Source organism: Colossoma macropomum, unplaced genomic scaffold (genome assembly GCF_904425465.1).
Source record: "Colossoma macropomum unplaced genomic scaffold, Colossoma_macropomum, whole genome shotgun sequence".
Classification (NCBI taxonomy): Eukaryota; Metazoa; Chordata; class Actinopteri; order Characiformes; family Serrasalmidae; genus Colossoma; species Colossoma macropomum.
Window position 1 is genome coordinate 342,789 of NW_023495252.1, and position 18,778 is coordinate 361,566.

Here is an 18,778-nt window from a genome sequence, read left to right on the forward strand (position 1 = left end):
TCTCATTTTGGTTCAGCCTTTGCGGGTCTAAGCAGTCTTCGAAGGACACGCCTTCTTGGACCACGTCCTTCTAAGGATCCAGCCCCTGAATTGGGGCACACTGTTAGTTATGTTAACATTAATCAAACGTCTCCTTTTGTCATGTGTTGGCATTTATTGATTGTTTCATTATGGTAACTGAATTGTTTTGTACAGAATATGCGGTACATGAGATTTCTGCGGGACGCGAGATGTAGCGGCTCAGGTGCGTATAGTGATGAGTACGTGAGATGTTTATCATGTAGCACATGCTAAGCCTGTGCTTTAGTTTTCATTTATTTGTATTAAAGACTGCTTTGGAGACAATCCATTTCACTCCACCTCCTTCCTCAAGTCATACCTTCTTTCATCAGTTTGTCGGCTGTTTTCGGGGTGTGACTAAAAATCAGTATCGTGTACTAACTGTTGTTAAAGCCTCCCTTTTTTAACCTAGTTGTTTTGCGAGTCGGTTTCACTTTAAACAGTCATGTTTGATTTACGGATGTAGGTAGTGAAGTTTTAGTCGTAGCTGATGTGCTTAACGCTTAGCGGTTAGCGTTTTGGTTGTGTGTCAGAGCTGATCAAGTTTAAACAAGCGCAGTAATGCTGGTTTCATATTGGACATTCCCAAGATGTTCGATTTTTTCTTTTAGCACATTAAAAGTCGTAGTGGCTTTAGAGTGTGTGTGTGTGTGTGTGTGTGTGTGTATGTATATATATATATATATATATATATATATATATATAAGGTTATTGTCAACTTACTAACCAGGTGATATTGCTGTGCTGAATGTGGTCCATGGCATGTTTGTGAATGTTATTTGCTGTTTATTTTACCGCCACAGTATCTAACACATGTATATGTATATTGTTCACTTGTAAATAACATTATTTATTTAGTCTATTTGATGTGAAGTGTCATCAATCAAAACCTTTTTTAAAGACTAAATGTATTGCGTATGCATCGTGGCAATATCGTGCACGTAAAGAGTGTGCAAGGATATTTAGCAGGTCATCAAATGCCTGAAGGGTATGTGCCTGTTAAACACTTACACTTACACTGTTGCCTTTTTGTAGCAATTTGCCAAAAGGCTTAACTGGTAAACATGAACACAAATGCCATCATGGGAGAATTACAAAAAAAGGTTTACAGTTTGGATGCCTTTTACACAAATATCCCATGGCATGATTGTAAGTGCTGCTTGGTTTGTTTTAGTAGCCTATTGATTGGAAGTTATGTTTTTCAGTGGATTCAGGTTATGTTTGAACCGCATTTCTCTCTGTATTATTGTACAATTAGAGAAACAGATATTGAAAATATTAAATTTAATGCTTGTGCATTTTTTTAACCCCAGAGGGTCTGTAAAGAAAGGTCATCATCTCCTTACTAAGATGTTTATCTTGGCATCTGTCTTTCTTAGTTTTATCATAAGGGCCAAACATATTCTATGACTCCTCAATGCTGTTGCTGACTTTCAGTCTTGTTCTCAGGGATTCAAACAGCTCAATTATGCGAGGTACTGGTGGTGGTCACCATTTTGCAGCAACCTCTTTTACTTCTCACAGCTGTAACAAACACTTCTGCAAGCTCTAGTCACTTTTCTATCAGCACACGTTCAGAGCTTTTGCATGCCCAGTCACTTTTGCACAACTACATAACACATACAGGTGATCTTTCAGCCACTGTCACCATGTGGGCCCATGGCTCTGCACTGCCGCAATGCATGTATGGGTCTGTCGCCCCAAGCTAACGTAATGCATGCATGGACCCATTCGCCCAAGCTAACGCGATGCATGTATGGGCCCGTTTGCCCAAGCAAACGCTATGCATGTGCGGGCCCGTCACCTGAGCTAACACACTGCATGTGCAGGCCCGTCGCCCAAGCTAACACAATGCATGTATGGGCTTGTCTCTTGAGCTAATGCTATGCATGTATGGGCCCGTTGCCCAAGCAAACATTATGCATGTATATGCCCAAGCAAACGCTATGCATGTGTGGGCCTGTCGCCCAAGCTAAAACACTGCATCTACGGGTGCGTCACCGAGCTAACACATTGCATGTATGGGCCCCTCACCCGAAGCCAACAGCGTGAACGCGGTGGCCCTGAGGCCCCTTGTCAATGGAGTGAATGCGGGGGGCCCGTGGGCCTAAGCTAAATGAGTGAAAGCGGTGAGCCCGAGGCTCCAAGCTAAACGACTGAAAGTGGTGGGCCTGAGGCCCCAAGCTAAAAGAGTGAAAGCGGTGGGCCCAAGGCCCCAAGCTAAAAGAGTGAAAACAGTGCCCGAGGCACCGAGCTAATGGAGCAAATGCGGTGGGCCCGAGGCCCCAGGCTAATGGAGCGAATGTGTTGGACCCAAGGCCTCAAACTAACAGAGTGAATGCGGTGGGCCCAAGGCCTCAAACTAACAGAGTGAATGCGGTGGGCCCAAGGCCCCAAACTAAATGAGTGAATGCGGTGGGCCAGAGGCCAGAGGCACCAAACTAAATGAATGAATGCGATAGGCCCGAGGCCCAAACTAAATCAGTGAATGTAGTGGGCCCGAGGCCCCAAGCTGACAGAGTGAATGCGGTGGGCCCGAGGCCCCAAGCTGACAGAGTGAATGCGGTGGGCCCGAGGCCCTAAGCTGACGGAGTGAACGAGGGTAGGTCTCTAAGACCTGGAACACAGATGGGGCCTATGCCAAAGACTTCAATTTCTACTGATTTGTTATCTTTTAAGTTCCAAATTCCATTGAGGATATAAAAAACTGTCCTCCTTCACTCTTGCCTCCTGAGTCTTTCTGGCAGAAATAACATTATGATTTTGCACAACTGAAGCTCTATAATCACATCATCTTAAACATTGGTAGTTAGCTATCAATGAGGTTGCAGGGCTAGGTACCAGTCTCATCGCTCTCTCTCCCTAGTGCACTACCATTGGCACACCAGCACACATGCTATCACCTCCTTGCCTGTCACTCATCTGTAACATGGGTAAAGGGTTTGAATTTACATTTGCCCCCAGCAGTGTCAGAGTTTGTATTTGGGCACTTTGTTACTACTAAGCACTGTGGTACTTTTTGGATGGCTGTGTGGCAATAAAAGCTTGTTAGAGCTGTCTGCCTCAAATGTCTGTCTCTGTTTTTAAAGTGGTGTACTGAATTTTCTGAGGTGAAAGAAAGAGAGGGGCATTCCTCTGGAAGACTGGAGGGTGTTTCCCTATTAGGCCAGAATGCAGAGCTCAGTCTCTACAACTCTCCCTCCAACTCTCTTCTTTTCATTGCCTCTGCTAATGTATGAATTCTCAGTAGCAGACCATAGCATAGTGGGGGCTAATATCCATTGAGGGTGGTGTCAAGCAAAACTCCCGACTGTTAGCATATGTTTGTACAGAAAGAACCGGTTACATTTTGAGCTTTATTTTTTCTCTTTACATATATTTATTTTTTTTATTTTTACTGGTTTGTCAGATACAAATGATCAGCACCCTACAAACAGCTAATGCTTCCATTCTTCCATTGTTCAAGTATGATAAGAATAAATAATTTGCTTAGTGGTACTGAATGCCTTCATCTTCTGAATCTGGCAGCAAGTTCACTTCTTCCTTTAAAGAAATCAGGGAAACTGCTTATTTGGCTTGTATATAGATATAAAAGTAACTTCAAAAAAAGACAAAAATAAAACCTTCACCGTGAATGGCTTAAAAAAGAACATCCTAAAACTATGTCTTAGACATTAGGTGGCATATTCTTACGTGTAATAGCTTTCTGTGAGGTAGCTTTTAGAGGCATTAAAGTCTTTTGACGTCTGGTTTCTCCAGAACAGAGCATTTCACAATAAACCTAAATGTCAATTCAAATGGCATTGCTCACATTGCTTTTAATGATTTTATTCGGTAGGAATTCCCCTATTTTTAACTTTAAGGCTAGGCTTCTTTACATTATCATTTTCAGCTTTGCTTGTAAGCAAAAACAGCTATATACAAGTTCTTTGTAGCTTTATGCAAGCCTCATTCCATATATTCTTCATTGTAGGTCCAACACTGAACATATCTGTACACCACATGTTTCTCTCACTATACATCAAGCACACAGCTGCACACATTCTGGCTGTCAGATGTTTTGCCACTACCAATGGTCAAAATAAGAACTTCACAAGTTATGGTTAGGAGGCACATGAGCATCTTATGCTAGATCCTTTAAATGGGACTATACTAATTTTACTACTAATAATAGTTGGGTCTGAGGCTGCAAGCGAGACTTTCAAATCAAAAACATGATAGAAACTTTTTATTTTTTAGGGGTTTTCTTTAATCTGTTTGTTTTTAGCTATTAGGTGCTGCATGAACTTGCTATAGACTATCAAATAAAGAACAATGTTGGTCACTGAGAAATTCATGAATTTCTGTTTTCTTCTGTTTTTTGAGTTTTTGTTATATGAGTTTGGAATGCAGTTTTATTATAGAGCTGTTCTTTCTCTTCCACTGCTGTCACTAGATAATCTGATGCAGCTGGGCAGAGTGTGCAAGAACTTTTAAACTAAGCTTTCTCTGCATAATTTACTAGCTAGTTTAAATTAGCCAACAAATGTTAATGTTGCTTGAATGATTTGTTTTCTGCGATAGCCACCAATCCACAGTAGTATAATTCAGTAAATGCTAACAGTGTTTGCAGGACTGCCAAATTCCTACTTGTGTTGGCCATGAACACTTTCCACAGTTACCACAGGCAAATCCAGTGGAACATAACTTTATGTATCATAACTTTCAATCACCGTGTGGTCCGAAACACCCAACAATCCTGATCAGGCAGAGCAGAAAAGTTCAGTTTTCGCTTTTTCTAAGTTTTAACTTTATTTGAATGATTGTTTAGGTTTTTTTTTTTGGTTATGGTCAACAAATCACATATTCTTAGTGTCAGTTAACAGTCTGAAGGGACAAACTAATAAACCCAGGGAGGGGAGCAGCAGCACAACGTTTGAGAATGTGACTGTGAATGAGATAAAAGTGAATTCAGAAATGAAGGGGGAATTAAGCACCTGTAAGCACCTGTGTTCCTCTTCAGTAGATTTTTCTGTATTGTGGGTTTTTGGACAGTTGTTGAGTCCCAGAAGTGTGCCATCATAAAATCATAGCCTTGTCTTCAGTTCTTGCTAATTCTAACAGAACAGAAACTGTACTTTATTGGTACCGGAGATTTGAGTTGCTGGCAGCTAAATGAATAGCATGTGCAGGAGGTAAAGCCAGCTCTTTAATTGTGCAAGCAAATGCACACACACAAAGAGCTGCATTGTGTGTGTGTGTTTTGCTCACATCAATCACTCAGATCCATAGCTTAGAACTAGCAACATCAGAGTGAAGCTGAGATGACTCCACACATTGGCACAGCTGCAGACTACTCCAAACCATGTGGTCGCTGATGATAAGGAAACAAACTCTCTTTTCTCTAAACTGGAGATAAATCTGGAATAATCTACTCAGAAACCAGCTTAGACCAAGGGAGCAAGCTCAACACTCTGAGCAACCACTGAAATATGAATTCAGAAAGGAGAAAGCTAGAGCAGTTTTTCTGAATAGTGTTTGGTGATCTCTCTCAGTCTTTGCCAAGAACATTTTTGTGGCCTTAAACTGGAACTCTGCACTGAACTGAGCGGATGTATACTGTTTATTGTTCATAAACCTAATCCAAGCTAAATCACTAGCCTTCCTAACAACACACTCTGCAGCCTTGGTGCTTTCAATACATAGTGTGAAAATCAACCTTTTTAGCACCATAGGATGTTTCAGTGAATCAGATAGATGCAATGAACTCTAACTTCAGTGGTTCAGTTTCTAAGTTGGCTGACCTCAGTGGACAGAGGTCATTAAGTGGCTGTCCATTAAAGATCATTAAAGACTTACCAAATCCAAAGGCAGCAGGCGCAGGAATGGGTGCTGCTTGGACAGTGGTGGAAGTGTAAAGACCAGTGACGAGAAGGCCGTCAAAGTATGTACTAGTGGAGACTGTCACTGTAGAAAGACAGACAAACAGAGATATGGTTAGAAAATTCCAATATACATATTTTCAGTGACAAGCTACACAAGCACTCACAAATACCTTTACAAACCCAACATTAACCTTTAAGACCCAAAACGGTAGGTCACTTCTAGCCTTCATAACTTCAGAACGGTTTAAGGTACAAACATCGTCCACATATCAGGACATTCAGCAGAACCGCCCCTAACTAGTAAGCATCATCAAGCTGTGACATCAGCATCAGTGAGTAATTCGGCTCAGAATATTACCTAAAATCCTGATATTATTGCACTGCTTTTTGGCCTTCATATTCCAACAAAGGGTTAAAACAGTGACATGATTCACACATCAGATCACTCACCAGACTCACAATCCAGAGTGATTTCATCCACCTGTGACCATCCATCAGCTAGCAATCCAGCTCCAAAATCACCAAATCCCACTCGCTACCGTTATATTACATATGACAAATATTATTATAAACTTATTTATATCTAGCGCTGTCATTGATTTTGAGTATTAAAATATCTTAAATTAAATATGCAGCTCAATTTGTAATTAAAAATAAAGCTGTCTTGCTGCTTATCAAAGTTTTAGCTCTCAGCCTGAATCCAAGAGGACAGAAAATAAACAGAAAACATGTCCGCCTTATTCAAATTGTTTATTTTTGCTCATGATAACCAATAGAATGAATCACCATCAAAGTTATTGCACTTTCAGCTCACAGACACTCCAGACTAACAATTTCTGAAAAGGTATCTGAGGTGCAACTTGTTTTTAAGATCTCTATAAGCAAAAGATTTCTCATTTTACAATCACATTAGCACATAAATCACTGTCCAATGCTGAAGCACAGGCAGAATGCCTGTTGTTCCATGCTGACTGATGAGAAATAAATCATTTATCAATGGGAGCCTAACAGATGCTTTAAAACCCTGTAGGGCTTAAGCCTTTGAGAGACAGTTTACATCATTCCAACAGAGGTCGATTTTTACTAGAGAGAGCAGATGAGAAGCCAGGAGGTGGGCTGAACTGGGAGTAGCCATGACACCTTCCCTGCACAGGCGACAACTGTCACAAGAAAAACGTGAAATGTTAGCACAGTGAGGATGCCAAGACAAGACTCAAAAGATAAAGAGTGACGAATGGGGAGAGTTTGGATTTTGGATCTACTCCTAACAACAAGTACGGCATTGTCCTTTTATCTTTTACTTAGATTAACAGCGTGAAGTGCTTATCTAGGCCTTTCCTTTCACTATAAGATAAAACCATACCAAGCAACTGCAGCTCCAGTATCAAACCCTGGCACTAAAGCAGCTGCCTATTTGGCCTTAGCCCAGGCAGACAGATCATAACGCATTGGGGAGAGAAAAACGTGAGTTAAAAAAGGGTGCATTTTTGAATTTCTGAATCCTCAAAACCATCTAAAAAAAAATAAAAGAAAGATATAAGAACCCTAACAATTTCTCACCAGCCTAGCTCCACCACTAAAAAAACAGCATCTTTAACTAACAAGTGTGTGTTTGTCTAGGCAAAAAAGTGTGTGACTACATATATGACTAGATGGCTCCACTTTTTGGCTGTCAACCTTTCTCACAATGACATTATTCATGCGTCTAACTGTATTTTGCTTTCACATGTGTATTCATACTCTCACAAAGACTGTATTTGGATTAAGAGCAGAGCCCCAGTATCCCCACCATCCTCCCTCCCTTCTCTCTCTCTCTCTCTCTCTCCCTCTCTCCCCCACATCATAGCTTCAATAATTTATCCCACCACTCCCAACATTATATCCAGAGCGTTCAGTTGCCTCTCTGTCTGTTGTACACAAACCAAGTTCTGTTTTAAGCTTCTGAATACACAGCCCATACAATACACACAGCTATAAGATTACACACTGCCAGAGACTACATATTAAACTCTATGAAGTGTTGAAAGACATCAAAATTTTAATGTTTAATTAGTAGTTGATAACAAGGTCCTAGGTCCATGTCTGATAATTACAGTATAATAAAGTCATATTGCATAAGTACCAGTATGTATCGGTGAAGTATTCTTTAGACTGCAGGTCCAAGCCATGTCCCCCATAAAGTGTGCATTGAATAGGTATGTTGAAAAACTACACCACAACAGGCATAAGCAGACAGACAAACACACACCCTCTGGAGCAAGCTCCTTTTGAAGTAGCTTGTAAGGTGAAAGATAGCTAAGGGGCAGAGAGTTACAGTGAAAAACAAACAAGATGGAGAAAAGAGAAAGGGTTCGCTGATAGGAGTTTATGAAAAGGTCTATGGAGGGTAAAAGAAATGTAATCAATGAAAATGCAAGATGTTAATAATTCAGAAAAGTACTATTTCTATGCAAAGCAAAGATAAGAAACACATCTTTACAATGTGGTGAGAAGTGATTCCTCAATCCAGATCTGCTCAGCTTCAGTGGGCTACACATGTGCTTAGAGCTCAGCAGCACCAGGGCTTTGAAGACAGCTTTTAGAATTCTCCTCCACACTCATGCACACACATATACTCGGTGTGAATATTCTTTAACTTTCAGAGGACAAAGAGCAGGAAGGATATGATATCAAATTATTGAGGGAAAGATACATGGTGAGAAAAGCAGTGGAAATGACCTAGGAAAATGCATTGAGAGCAAATTTGTCTCAGAATTTCTAGATGGATTTTGTCAGTCAATTTAAATGTTCCTTTTACATTCAGTGGCTGTCTTTTCCTCTCATTGTAAAAGTATCTTTTTTCCCCTTTCTTTAAGCTGTGTTTTGATACGCAACTGGAGGAGCATTCTCTCTCATTTATTTTTCTTTCTATCCCTTTTATTTTAGGAATCTTACTTTAGAATTGTAGTTGATTTGGCAGTTTTGACAGACTACATGGCACCTGCCTTTTTATTTCCACGCTCCTCTCTTTTGCCTTTCTCATCCTAAATTCTGTGAGATCTCTTAGCATGCATATGTTCTGACAGTGTCTGGACTTTTTGTTACCTCCTCAATCATTAATTTCTGTTGTCCATGCCCTGTGCATCATAGTGAGATCTCTCTATAAGTGTCTATAGATGTCTATTCTCTGTAGGAATAAATTTAATTTTTGTGATTGTACTTCGTCCAGCCCGCCCCACCTTGCACCCCCACCCCTCCACCCTCTGCCTTTTCTGTACTCTTGAGCCTAACCCCTCTGGCCCTATTCTACCATACAATATTGATGCTGCGATGTACTATGCCTCATTACCAACACACACCGACACACTCCTACTCAACTATTGATAAACCTAGAGCCTTTCTTACCTCCCTAGATAGGTTGTGTGTGTATATGTGGGAGGTCGTTTTCCATGAGACATGGTTTCTTGCAAAAAATAAAGTGAAAATAAGAATAATTTGAGTATGAAAAGAAGGAGCAAATGACCATCAGGAACTTAGCTGAAAAGGTGTAACTCTCCTTGTCGGTCTGACAACTCAGAAGCAACCTGACGTTACAAAAAACATGAATGTATGTTAAAAACATTTTTTTTTTGCTCTGCTAATCTTTGTTGTTTTCTTCTCTTTTGAATAAGATTTTTGTTTTTTATTTTTTCTATGAACAGATAAACAAAAGTAAAGGAAAGACATAAACATACTTAAATGAAGTCAGAGAGTAAAAGCACAATAGCAAATCATGATCCATCAGGCATCTGAACCACCATGCACTGCATTGTCTGGTAGTGCTGAGTATTGAAGCGACAGCCGATACTCTTGACCAAATGAGGCCAACTCCCATTACAGCAGCAACATACATGACATAGAAAAGCTTTTGTTTGTCATTTACATTTAGCTCCATCTATCTTGTACACTGGTAAGAGATTCGGGTGCCAATAGTTCCTCACTCTGCCTATTAATCCACATAAGCGGCTGCTTAGGGCCCCCGTGGTCACCAGGGAGGCCCCTTATCAACTTTTGAATTATTCATATACTATATGTTGTTTTGCGGGTGGTGGAGCATGTGTCTGTTTGCCTCTCAATGATAAATAACTTCGTGCAAAACAATGGTAAAATGATTTGAACTGAATTTTAACAAATTTTAACCTCATTTATGATTCCTACATGTTTAACTGCCCATGTCTTGGACTGACTACTCTCAAGCTCTGCCTAATTTTTTTGGGCACCCAATCACTGAACATGCTTATGATCAACTGTGTCTGCTCAGAGGTGAACTGTTTTATTTGTTAGTCAATTATATGAGCTAGTTTTACTGAATAATAATCCATGTGTACAAAAAGAGTCCTGCAAAAAGTCTGTCACAAATTTTAAACCCTGTATTCTTAACTGGTATACTAAAAAATGCTAGTCTTTGCTGAACCATCTAAATCATTGTTCACTTGAAATGGTTATTAATGTAACGTATCAACGGCTTTTACAACGCTGGCTGTGCAGGTACATGAAATAAATTAGCTGATCACACTCAAGCTTAGTAGGGCAGCAGAGCTGCTGGCCTTTTTATCTCTTACTTTTACCCTGATAGCTGAGTATTTTATGGGATTTTTCTTTTAGTCTATTTTGGAAGTACTTTTATGTTATAGCCTGTCTTGTGGTAGCAGGTTTAACTCAGTTAACTCATGAGTTTGTTGTGTTCCTTAGCTTGTTTATCATATTTTATCATCTGCCAGCTGCTATGAGAATCAAGATTAAGCAATCAGAATTATGCATTGTTACTGTTGTAAAAGTAATTCTGTTCAAAAAGCTATAATCATTGTTAACTACCAAGGTATTATGATATTTGTATGTGATTGTGTTATGGACACTACAAGGTTGATTGATGGTATCTTGAAATAATTATGGTAACACTTTCTATGAATGTCACCTTTGTAAGCATCTATAAACGCATTCATAACATGTTATAATGCATGCATAAGACATTATAAACATAGCTATAAATATTTATAAACATGCATTATACATTATAGGCATGTTGATTATGCATTATGAATTGTTAACATAATACTGATCATAACAAATTATGAGCTCATAAGTTGTATATGTCCGCTCTAAGTAAAGTGAAGCATACTGTACTAAAGCCTCCTCCAGTGTTAAGAGTGAGGCTTCAAGTTGAAGTATTGTGTGAGGAATTTACTGAAACACTAAAACATACACAATAAAGCACATTACAGGCTTCAAATGTCAGAGTTTAAACTAGTGCTGCCATCAGTGTTTTACCCAATGTGGGAAAGTCAACGTACATCGCCATTAGCTTGGTATTTTTCTTTACTTTACGCTGTCCAAGCTGGGACTGACTTCTTTGGCACTGACATTATAACATCTTATTAACACTATTTATAATGCATTATATTAACAATTCATAATGTATAATAAACATGGCTATAAAGTGTAATTCATAATTTTATAAATATTTATAACCATGTTTATAATACTTTATGAATACATTATAACATGTTATAAATGTGTTTATAGATGCTTACAAAGGTGACATTCATAGAAAGTGTTACCATTATTATAATAGCACTGTTTTGACAAAAGCCAATTTAATGGTGTACTATAATGTGATGTAAGATTTCTTGTTTTGTTTGTTTTGAATACTGGTTGTTGCTGTAGTTAAAGAGTTATGCTGTTGATGTTTTATTATTTTGGTCCATGTGTCTCCTTTTAACTTTGCATGGCCTTGCATGAAAGTGTGATGTTTATAATGAACATTCATTCACTTAAAACATGAAGAGGAATCACTAAAGAAAAAAATTACTTACCTAAACATCTAGTGAGTGTAACATTTATAACAGTAAAAAAGCAACACCATTACTGCTGCCACCAGAATTAGATCCAAATAAGCTTGAAATTAGCTGTGTAAGCAAAAAATACTGCATGGTGAGACAGACCCCTGGATCAAAAAAGCTGAGAAAGTAATCTGTAATTTGAACTGTAACTTATTAGAACTCCAAATGAGAATTCAAATGCCACCGCCCCAAAAAAAAATAATAATAATAATAAATCCTGCTTATTGCCCCAAAAGGAGCTGGCCCTGGATGGCAACATAGCAGCTTTCATGCAGACTGCACATGGCTGACGCAACTTGTGCTCTAAATGCCAGGTGCAGCAGAGGAAGGAGTAGCTGATAGGCAGAGCCAGAGCTCGTTACTTCACTCTTAGGTAAGAATATGGCCCATAGAAAGGCAGTGTACCAGGTAACGTGCCCTGGTATCAAGTTAATTTTGTGACAAAAGTTTTAAATAAAATAATAAAATCCACAAGCAAGCATGGTAGTATCAAAGAGTCCAAAATATGTTACAAATAATGAAAATTAAATTAAACCTATTTTTTAAAAAAGATTACAACTCATTTGTTTTCATTCATTCTGATATAAATTTTATTGCTGATTTTGCCAGTCTTTGCTTTCACTTTTTTCTGTGTTCTGATTTTGCTGATATATTTTTTGCTTTTGAAACTGCTCTTTTGCTTCTGAAATATTTATTTGGCTTCTCACTTTTGGAATATTTTCAGGGTGGGCAGATTTTAGGAGAGGGTGTTTACCTGCACTCTCTTTTCGTCACTTCCTAATTCTGCTGTCAGTTGATCTGACAAATAGGGCCTAATCAGAGCTAGCTTCCTAAAAAATAGTAATTGGACAATTTTGTCTTAACCCTTTTGTTTCCAATCAAAACTTAACAATGAAATACGACTATTACTACTTGAAGAGTTTAAATACAACAAGCATTTATTTATGTATGTGTGTATGTATGTATGTATGTATGTCTGTATGTATGCCACAGACATGTATTTTTCAGATCCCAGAAATCATTAGGTCTTCTTTGAAGGCCTAGAAGACGCCGAGGCCCTCTATTCTCAATATATACAAGACTATATACAAGCCATGCATAAGTTTGCTGATTATACAGCTGAAATGGGTTTGATCACAAACTCTGATAAACAAGATTATCTTGAGGAGGTAGAGAACCTGGAATTGTAGTGTCAGGATAACTGTAGCACATTTAGAATTATTAAAGCTGAGCCTCTAGTGAAGAGCATGAGTCATATCAGATTTTTAGGCAAATAATCTGACAGGAGGTTCAGCCACAAAAAGTTGAGCCACTGCTCAACTGTTTCTTAGGTGACTGAGAATGTCAATATAGGACATGTTCAGACTGTACGTAGGTTTCCATTCATATATTTTTTAGGCATATTTTATTTATTTTATTTATTTATTTCAAAATTTTAAAAACTTGACAGAAACTGCAAATATCCAATAAAATTGACATCATTAGCATAAAAGTTTGTATAATTGCTTTTTTTGCAGATACATGGAAAAGTGATAAATTATGGAGGAAACATATTTCCCAAATATATAATATAAATATGAATAAAGTCATATGACTGATCATGCGTTCATGTTTTTGCCTGGCCATAGTTATAGAATATTAAAGGATTCTCTGCCAACTCGATTAGTACTTCCCAGAAGTGTTTTTACTGAGCCCTGCTGGCATGATCTTATTTGTTTGAATTTAATTTGACAGCTGGATGGAAACCTGGCTTGTGACAGCAAGAACACTCCATTGACTACACAAAGAGCAGAAGGGAACCTTCAGGGCCTTTTAGGCCTTTAAAGAAGGCCTAATGATTTCTGGGAACTAAAAATACATGTCTGTAATTTTTTTGTATTATTGGAATCCTTTTATTTCACTGTTAGGATTGTTTTCTCATGATATATAGGTAGAAACAGCCAAGCTAACTTTCCCATTGTTCAGGAGTTGGATTAAAGGTCCTACACATCAGATTATCAAACAGCACATTTAGAAAGTGATGGTGGAATCAACCAAACATGTTTTGACTGCCAGTTGGTGGGACAGTAAGTAGAATTTTTAATATTATTGCATAATAATTCTATGCATCTAAATAATAATTAATGATGGGATAATAAATGTAATATCTTGCCCTTTATAATGTGTCTAAATTATATACTGTCAAATTTGCGTATTGCTTGTGATTAAGTGCTTGTTTGTTTCAACATCAGATGACCTTCTCATCATTCTTGATCCACAATTCTTACCCTGCTTACCCAAATACAACACGTCTATAGTATGCAATGATTAATTTAAAAGTGGAAATATGAGCTGCTCTCATTGTTTTACTTTGGTTGGCTTTTAACACTGCATTACAGCTCCTCTGCAAGTTGTTCATATTCTTCAATATGTTGTCATCAATAAGATAATTCAAATAATATAGGTATCACTTTTGTGACTTATGATGAAAAAAGTAACTTTCATGGTACAAAACCTATGCTCAGTGTGAATCTCATCTGTCATATGGTTAAATTAACAGAGGTTGCAATGGAAATGGGAACATTCAAGTAGCAAATTTACAGCATAGTTCAGAGGGCAACAGTAAAACAACTTTACAGAAAAAAACAAATAATTTTTTTTGCAAATACATTTGTCAAAGATGGTTCACCCAAAATGATGGTTTGGAATTTTCAGAGAATGTAGGCGGAGACTGGATAAAAATAGGTGGTCATCTGATCCACATGACACATCCCACCGACAGCAGCACGTGCCTACAAGCAGCCAGAAATGGAGACTTGCCATGGGGCATGGCTAGGTCCATCTGTTTCCCCAGCCAGGCCTGTGTCAGGGTGCCCACCCTACCCCCAAACCCTCCTGCTTCTGCCCAGGTTCAGTGCTCTGTCACCTGTGCAGGACACTGGAACACAAAGGGCTATACCATTTTCACCCATGAAGACTGAAGGTAACAGTGTGAATGTGAGTAAGGAGGTCTAAGTTATTTGCTGATGTATATTAATTCATGGATAGTGATGTCAGATACACAGCGGGCCATGTGTATAGCATATATTGGCTGGATTACAGTGATAACACCACCTTCATTCCATTGCGCAACCCCCTGGCACCTGCTTGCCCTCCTGGCATTGCCATCTGCTGTTCTGGGGCTTTTTGCTATCAACAGCTCCATCTACACACACACACACACACACACACACACACACACACACACACATACATATATATATATACATATGGTTTTACATTTTTTTACAAATAAAAATCTGGAAAGTGTGGCATGCATTTGTATTGAGCCTACACGAGTCAATACTTTGTAGGACCACCTTTCACTGCAAGCTGCAAGTCTTTTGGGGTATGTCTCTACCAGCTTTGCACATCTAGAGGCTGAAATTTTTGCCCATTCCTCTTTGCAAAATAGCTCAAGCTCAGTCAGTTTGGATGGAGAGTGTCTGTGAACAGCAATTTTCAAGTCTTGCCACAGATTGTCAGTGGGATTTAGTTCTGGACTTTGAGTGGGCCATTCTAACACATGAATATGCTTTGATCTAAACCATTCCACTGTAGCTCTGGCTGTATGTTTAGGGTCATTGTCCTGCTGGAAGGTGAACCTCCGTCCCAGTCTCAAGTATTTTGCAGCCTCTAACAGGTTTTCCTCCAGGATTGCCCTGTATTTAGCTCCATCCTTCTTCCCATCAACTCTGAGCAGCTTCCCTGTCCCTGCTAAAGAGAAGCATCCCCACAGCATGATGCTGCCATCACCATGTTTCATGGTGTGGATGGTGTGTTCAGGGTGATGTGCGGTGTTAGTTTTTCGCCACACATAGCGTTTTGCATTTAGGCCAAAAAGTTTGGTCTCATCTGACCAGAGCACCTTCTTCCACATGTTTGCTGTGTCCCCTACATGGCTTGTGGGAAACTGCAAATGGGACTTCTTATGGCTTACTTTCAAAAATGTCTTTCTTCTTGCCACTCTTCCATAAAGGCCAGATTTGTGGAGTACACGACTAATAGTTGTCCTGTGGACAGATTCTCCCACCTGAGCTGTGGATCTCTGCAGCTCCTCCAGAGTGCCATGGGCCTCTTGGCTGCTTCTCTTATTAGTGCTCTCCTTGCCTGGGCTGTGAGTTTAGGTGGACGGCCATGTCTTGGTAGGTTTGCAGTTGTTTGTTTTCAAGTTCACATAAACTCTCTAAAATTAAGAATTTGAGCCTCTGGTCTCTGATAGTGAAATCAACTTTTGAACACAGTAATGCCATGTACCCATGCATCCACAGAATTGCACAAATCTTGAATAGTGGGGCGTCTTACCTCTGAGGCCCAGATTAAGATCATCAGACATCATTAGAATTCTGGTGAAAAATCCTTAATGCCACAAAACAAAGCAAAAGTCACAAGATGCCATACATTACAATGATTTTATTATATGTGTTGTTAGCTACTTTACCCTATATAATTATGAGCATCCAAATTTAGATGTTTAATGCAAAAAGCTTTGCTTTATAAGCAGTTTTTGCGCCCAAATTACAACCCCATTTCCAAAAAAGTTGGGATGCTGTGCAAAATGTAAATAAAAACAAAATGCAATGATGCGCAAATCACTAAAAAAATGTACAAAAAATAGTACAAAAACAACATACCAAATGTTGAAACAGAAATTTAATTGTTTTTTGAAAAGTATTTGCCCATTTTGAATTTGATGCCAACACATTCCAAAAAAGTTGGGACGGGGGCAACAAAAGGCTGGTAAAGTTGTGTAACTCTAAAAAATGCCTGGTGGTTAACTGGCAACAGGTCAATAATGTGATTGGGTATAAAAAAGAGCATCCCAGAGAGGCTGAGTCTTTCAGAAGTAAAGATGAAGAGAGGTTCACCAGTGTGAAAGACTGCACTGGCAAATAGTGCAACAATTCAAGAATAACATTTCTCAACATAAAATAGCAAAGAACTTTTCATCATCTACGGTACATAATAACATTAAAGGTTTTAGAGAATTTGGAGAAATCTCTGTATGCAAAGGACAAGGCCAAAAGCCAGTATTTGCTGGCTGTGATCTTTGGGCACTCAGGCGGCACTGCATTAAAAACAGAATCAACATTTGAATTCTTTTTGGAAATCATGGACACTGTGTCCTCTGGGCTAAAGACCACTCAGCTTGTTATCAGTGCAGATATTAATACCAGAATGAGCAAGTCTGGGCAGTATATGATCCGACATATGATCTGTCAGTTTTCTTTAGCTTAGGCTGTGAGATTAGCTGCGTATTTATGCTCTCACAGCATGGAACTGTAGTAGCTGATTGAGCAAGAAGGGTTGTGGGATGGTCATGAGCTGAAGTTTTGCTGGGTTTGAAATGAACTATGCAAATAACCCTACTTTAAATACCACAGTGCTACTTGTGTTTACAGAACTGTCAAATCAAGCAATGATGCATTGCATCATGTTTTTTTCTTCTCCAGCTTCTTACACTTTACAGTGACAAAACAAAAAGCATTTTAATGTACTCGTTGACTCCAACAGTTATCAGTTGCATCTGAACAGCGTCAGAAGTTCTGATCAGTACATGATGCAGTACAAACTACCCCAAGGCCTTAAATAGGTTTGGACCTTAAACATTTTTGTCACAGTATACATATAATGCAATTCTAGCTGTTTTGGAGGTCCCTCAGTCGAACTTCACTATGTCCAAAGGTTTGTATACACTTTTTCTAATTAGTGAATTAGCGAAAGAGGCCCCGAATATTCAGTTGTAACTCCTGTTAGGATGAAGCAATCGGAACCAAAAAATACGCTACATACCTTGACATATATGTAATCGATTGCATTACATGCGATGCTGGAAGTGCTCTCCGTACGGGGGTATGCACCCGGAAGTTGCCTACCTCACCGCTCCAACACAGGGGCATTCTGGCTTGCTTGAAGCTCCAAATACTGAGACGCACATTGCACATCGTTTCGTTCAGATTGCTTCATCCTAGCAAGAGATATTACCTAATATTCGGGGCCTCTTTCGAGTGAATCTCCCTGTATTATTGGGGTTATGGAATATGAAGAATCTGTTATGATTTACAACACTGGAAACACAATGAGTTTTCCTCTTTGTAAATGAGTAAGCAAGTCAACATTTATTGATTTTTTATTGTTGCAGTTGATTTACCCAGGGGGTCCCCACCCACCCATTTAACCTCTCATTGCTCCCTAACAGGTCGTCACATACAGAGAGTTAACAGTGTCCCTGTTAATCTGACAAAGTTACTGGGATAAGATAATTTTTTTAATTATTTTGTTTAAAAATATCTAAGTTGATTTACATTCCACCATTGGAGTGGCCACTATGGTCCCTGCAAAAAGAGGCTACCAGAGAGCCTAGCAACACTGGAAAATCAAGAGAACTCTACAATCCCAGAAACACAGAGTAAAACATGATACCAGTTTTCTGAAGGGAAACCATCCATGAACAGCTTTATAAAGTTTGGCAAGTACAAATAGACCAATTAAAAACACTTAAATGGCACTAACTTAAATGTGCAACAGCTACAAGTGTAGTTATTGGCAAGGCAGGACTGTAAAATCTAAATTAATCCTCAGTCTTTTTTACAGTTCTCTCTTTTAGTGCAGTTTTATCACTTAGCTCCTCCATACCCTTGCTCACACAGAGCTGGCCCTCACAGGAAAAAGGAAATGACTAATGGCTGACAGTCCCTCCCTGTGCTGGGCCCTCCACCCTGACTTTGTGTTAGGATGTCCCAGCAGGACCAGTGATCCCTCGCTCTGCTGACCTCCATACACTAACATAGCTGGGCCATTTCTTCCTGTGACGCACCTTCTATCCCCCATCGACAGACACAAAAATGCATTAGTCGAAAAAGAGCACCACACTAGCAAGAACAGAATGCAGTCCTGGAACGCATCAACAATTACATAACTTGATAATGAAACACACTATTTTCTACAATATTTTTAGCATATGTAATATATGTGCAT

General features: G+C 39.0%; 1 protein-coding gene across 2 annotated transcripts in view; it reads right to left on the bottom strand.

Moving 5' to 3' along the window:
• Positions 1-18,778, bottom strand: part of reln (reelin) — a 292,302-nt gene that overhangs the window by 259,605 nt on the left and 13,919 nt on the right. For both annotated transcript variants that reach the window (XM_036561448.1, XM_036561447.1), the window contains exon 2: positions 5,899-6,006. In XM_036561448.1, coding sequence (XP_036417341.1) covers positions 5,899-6,006 — 108 coding nt within the window. The remainder of the gene's footprint in view (positions 1-5,898; positions 6,007-18,778) is intronic.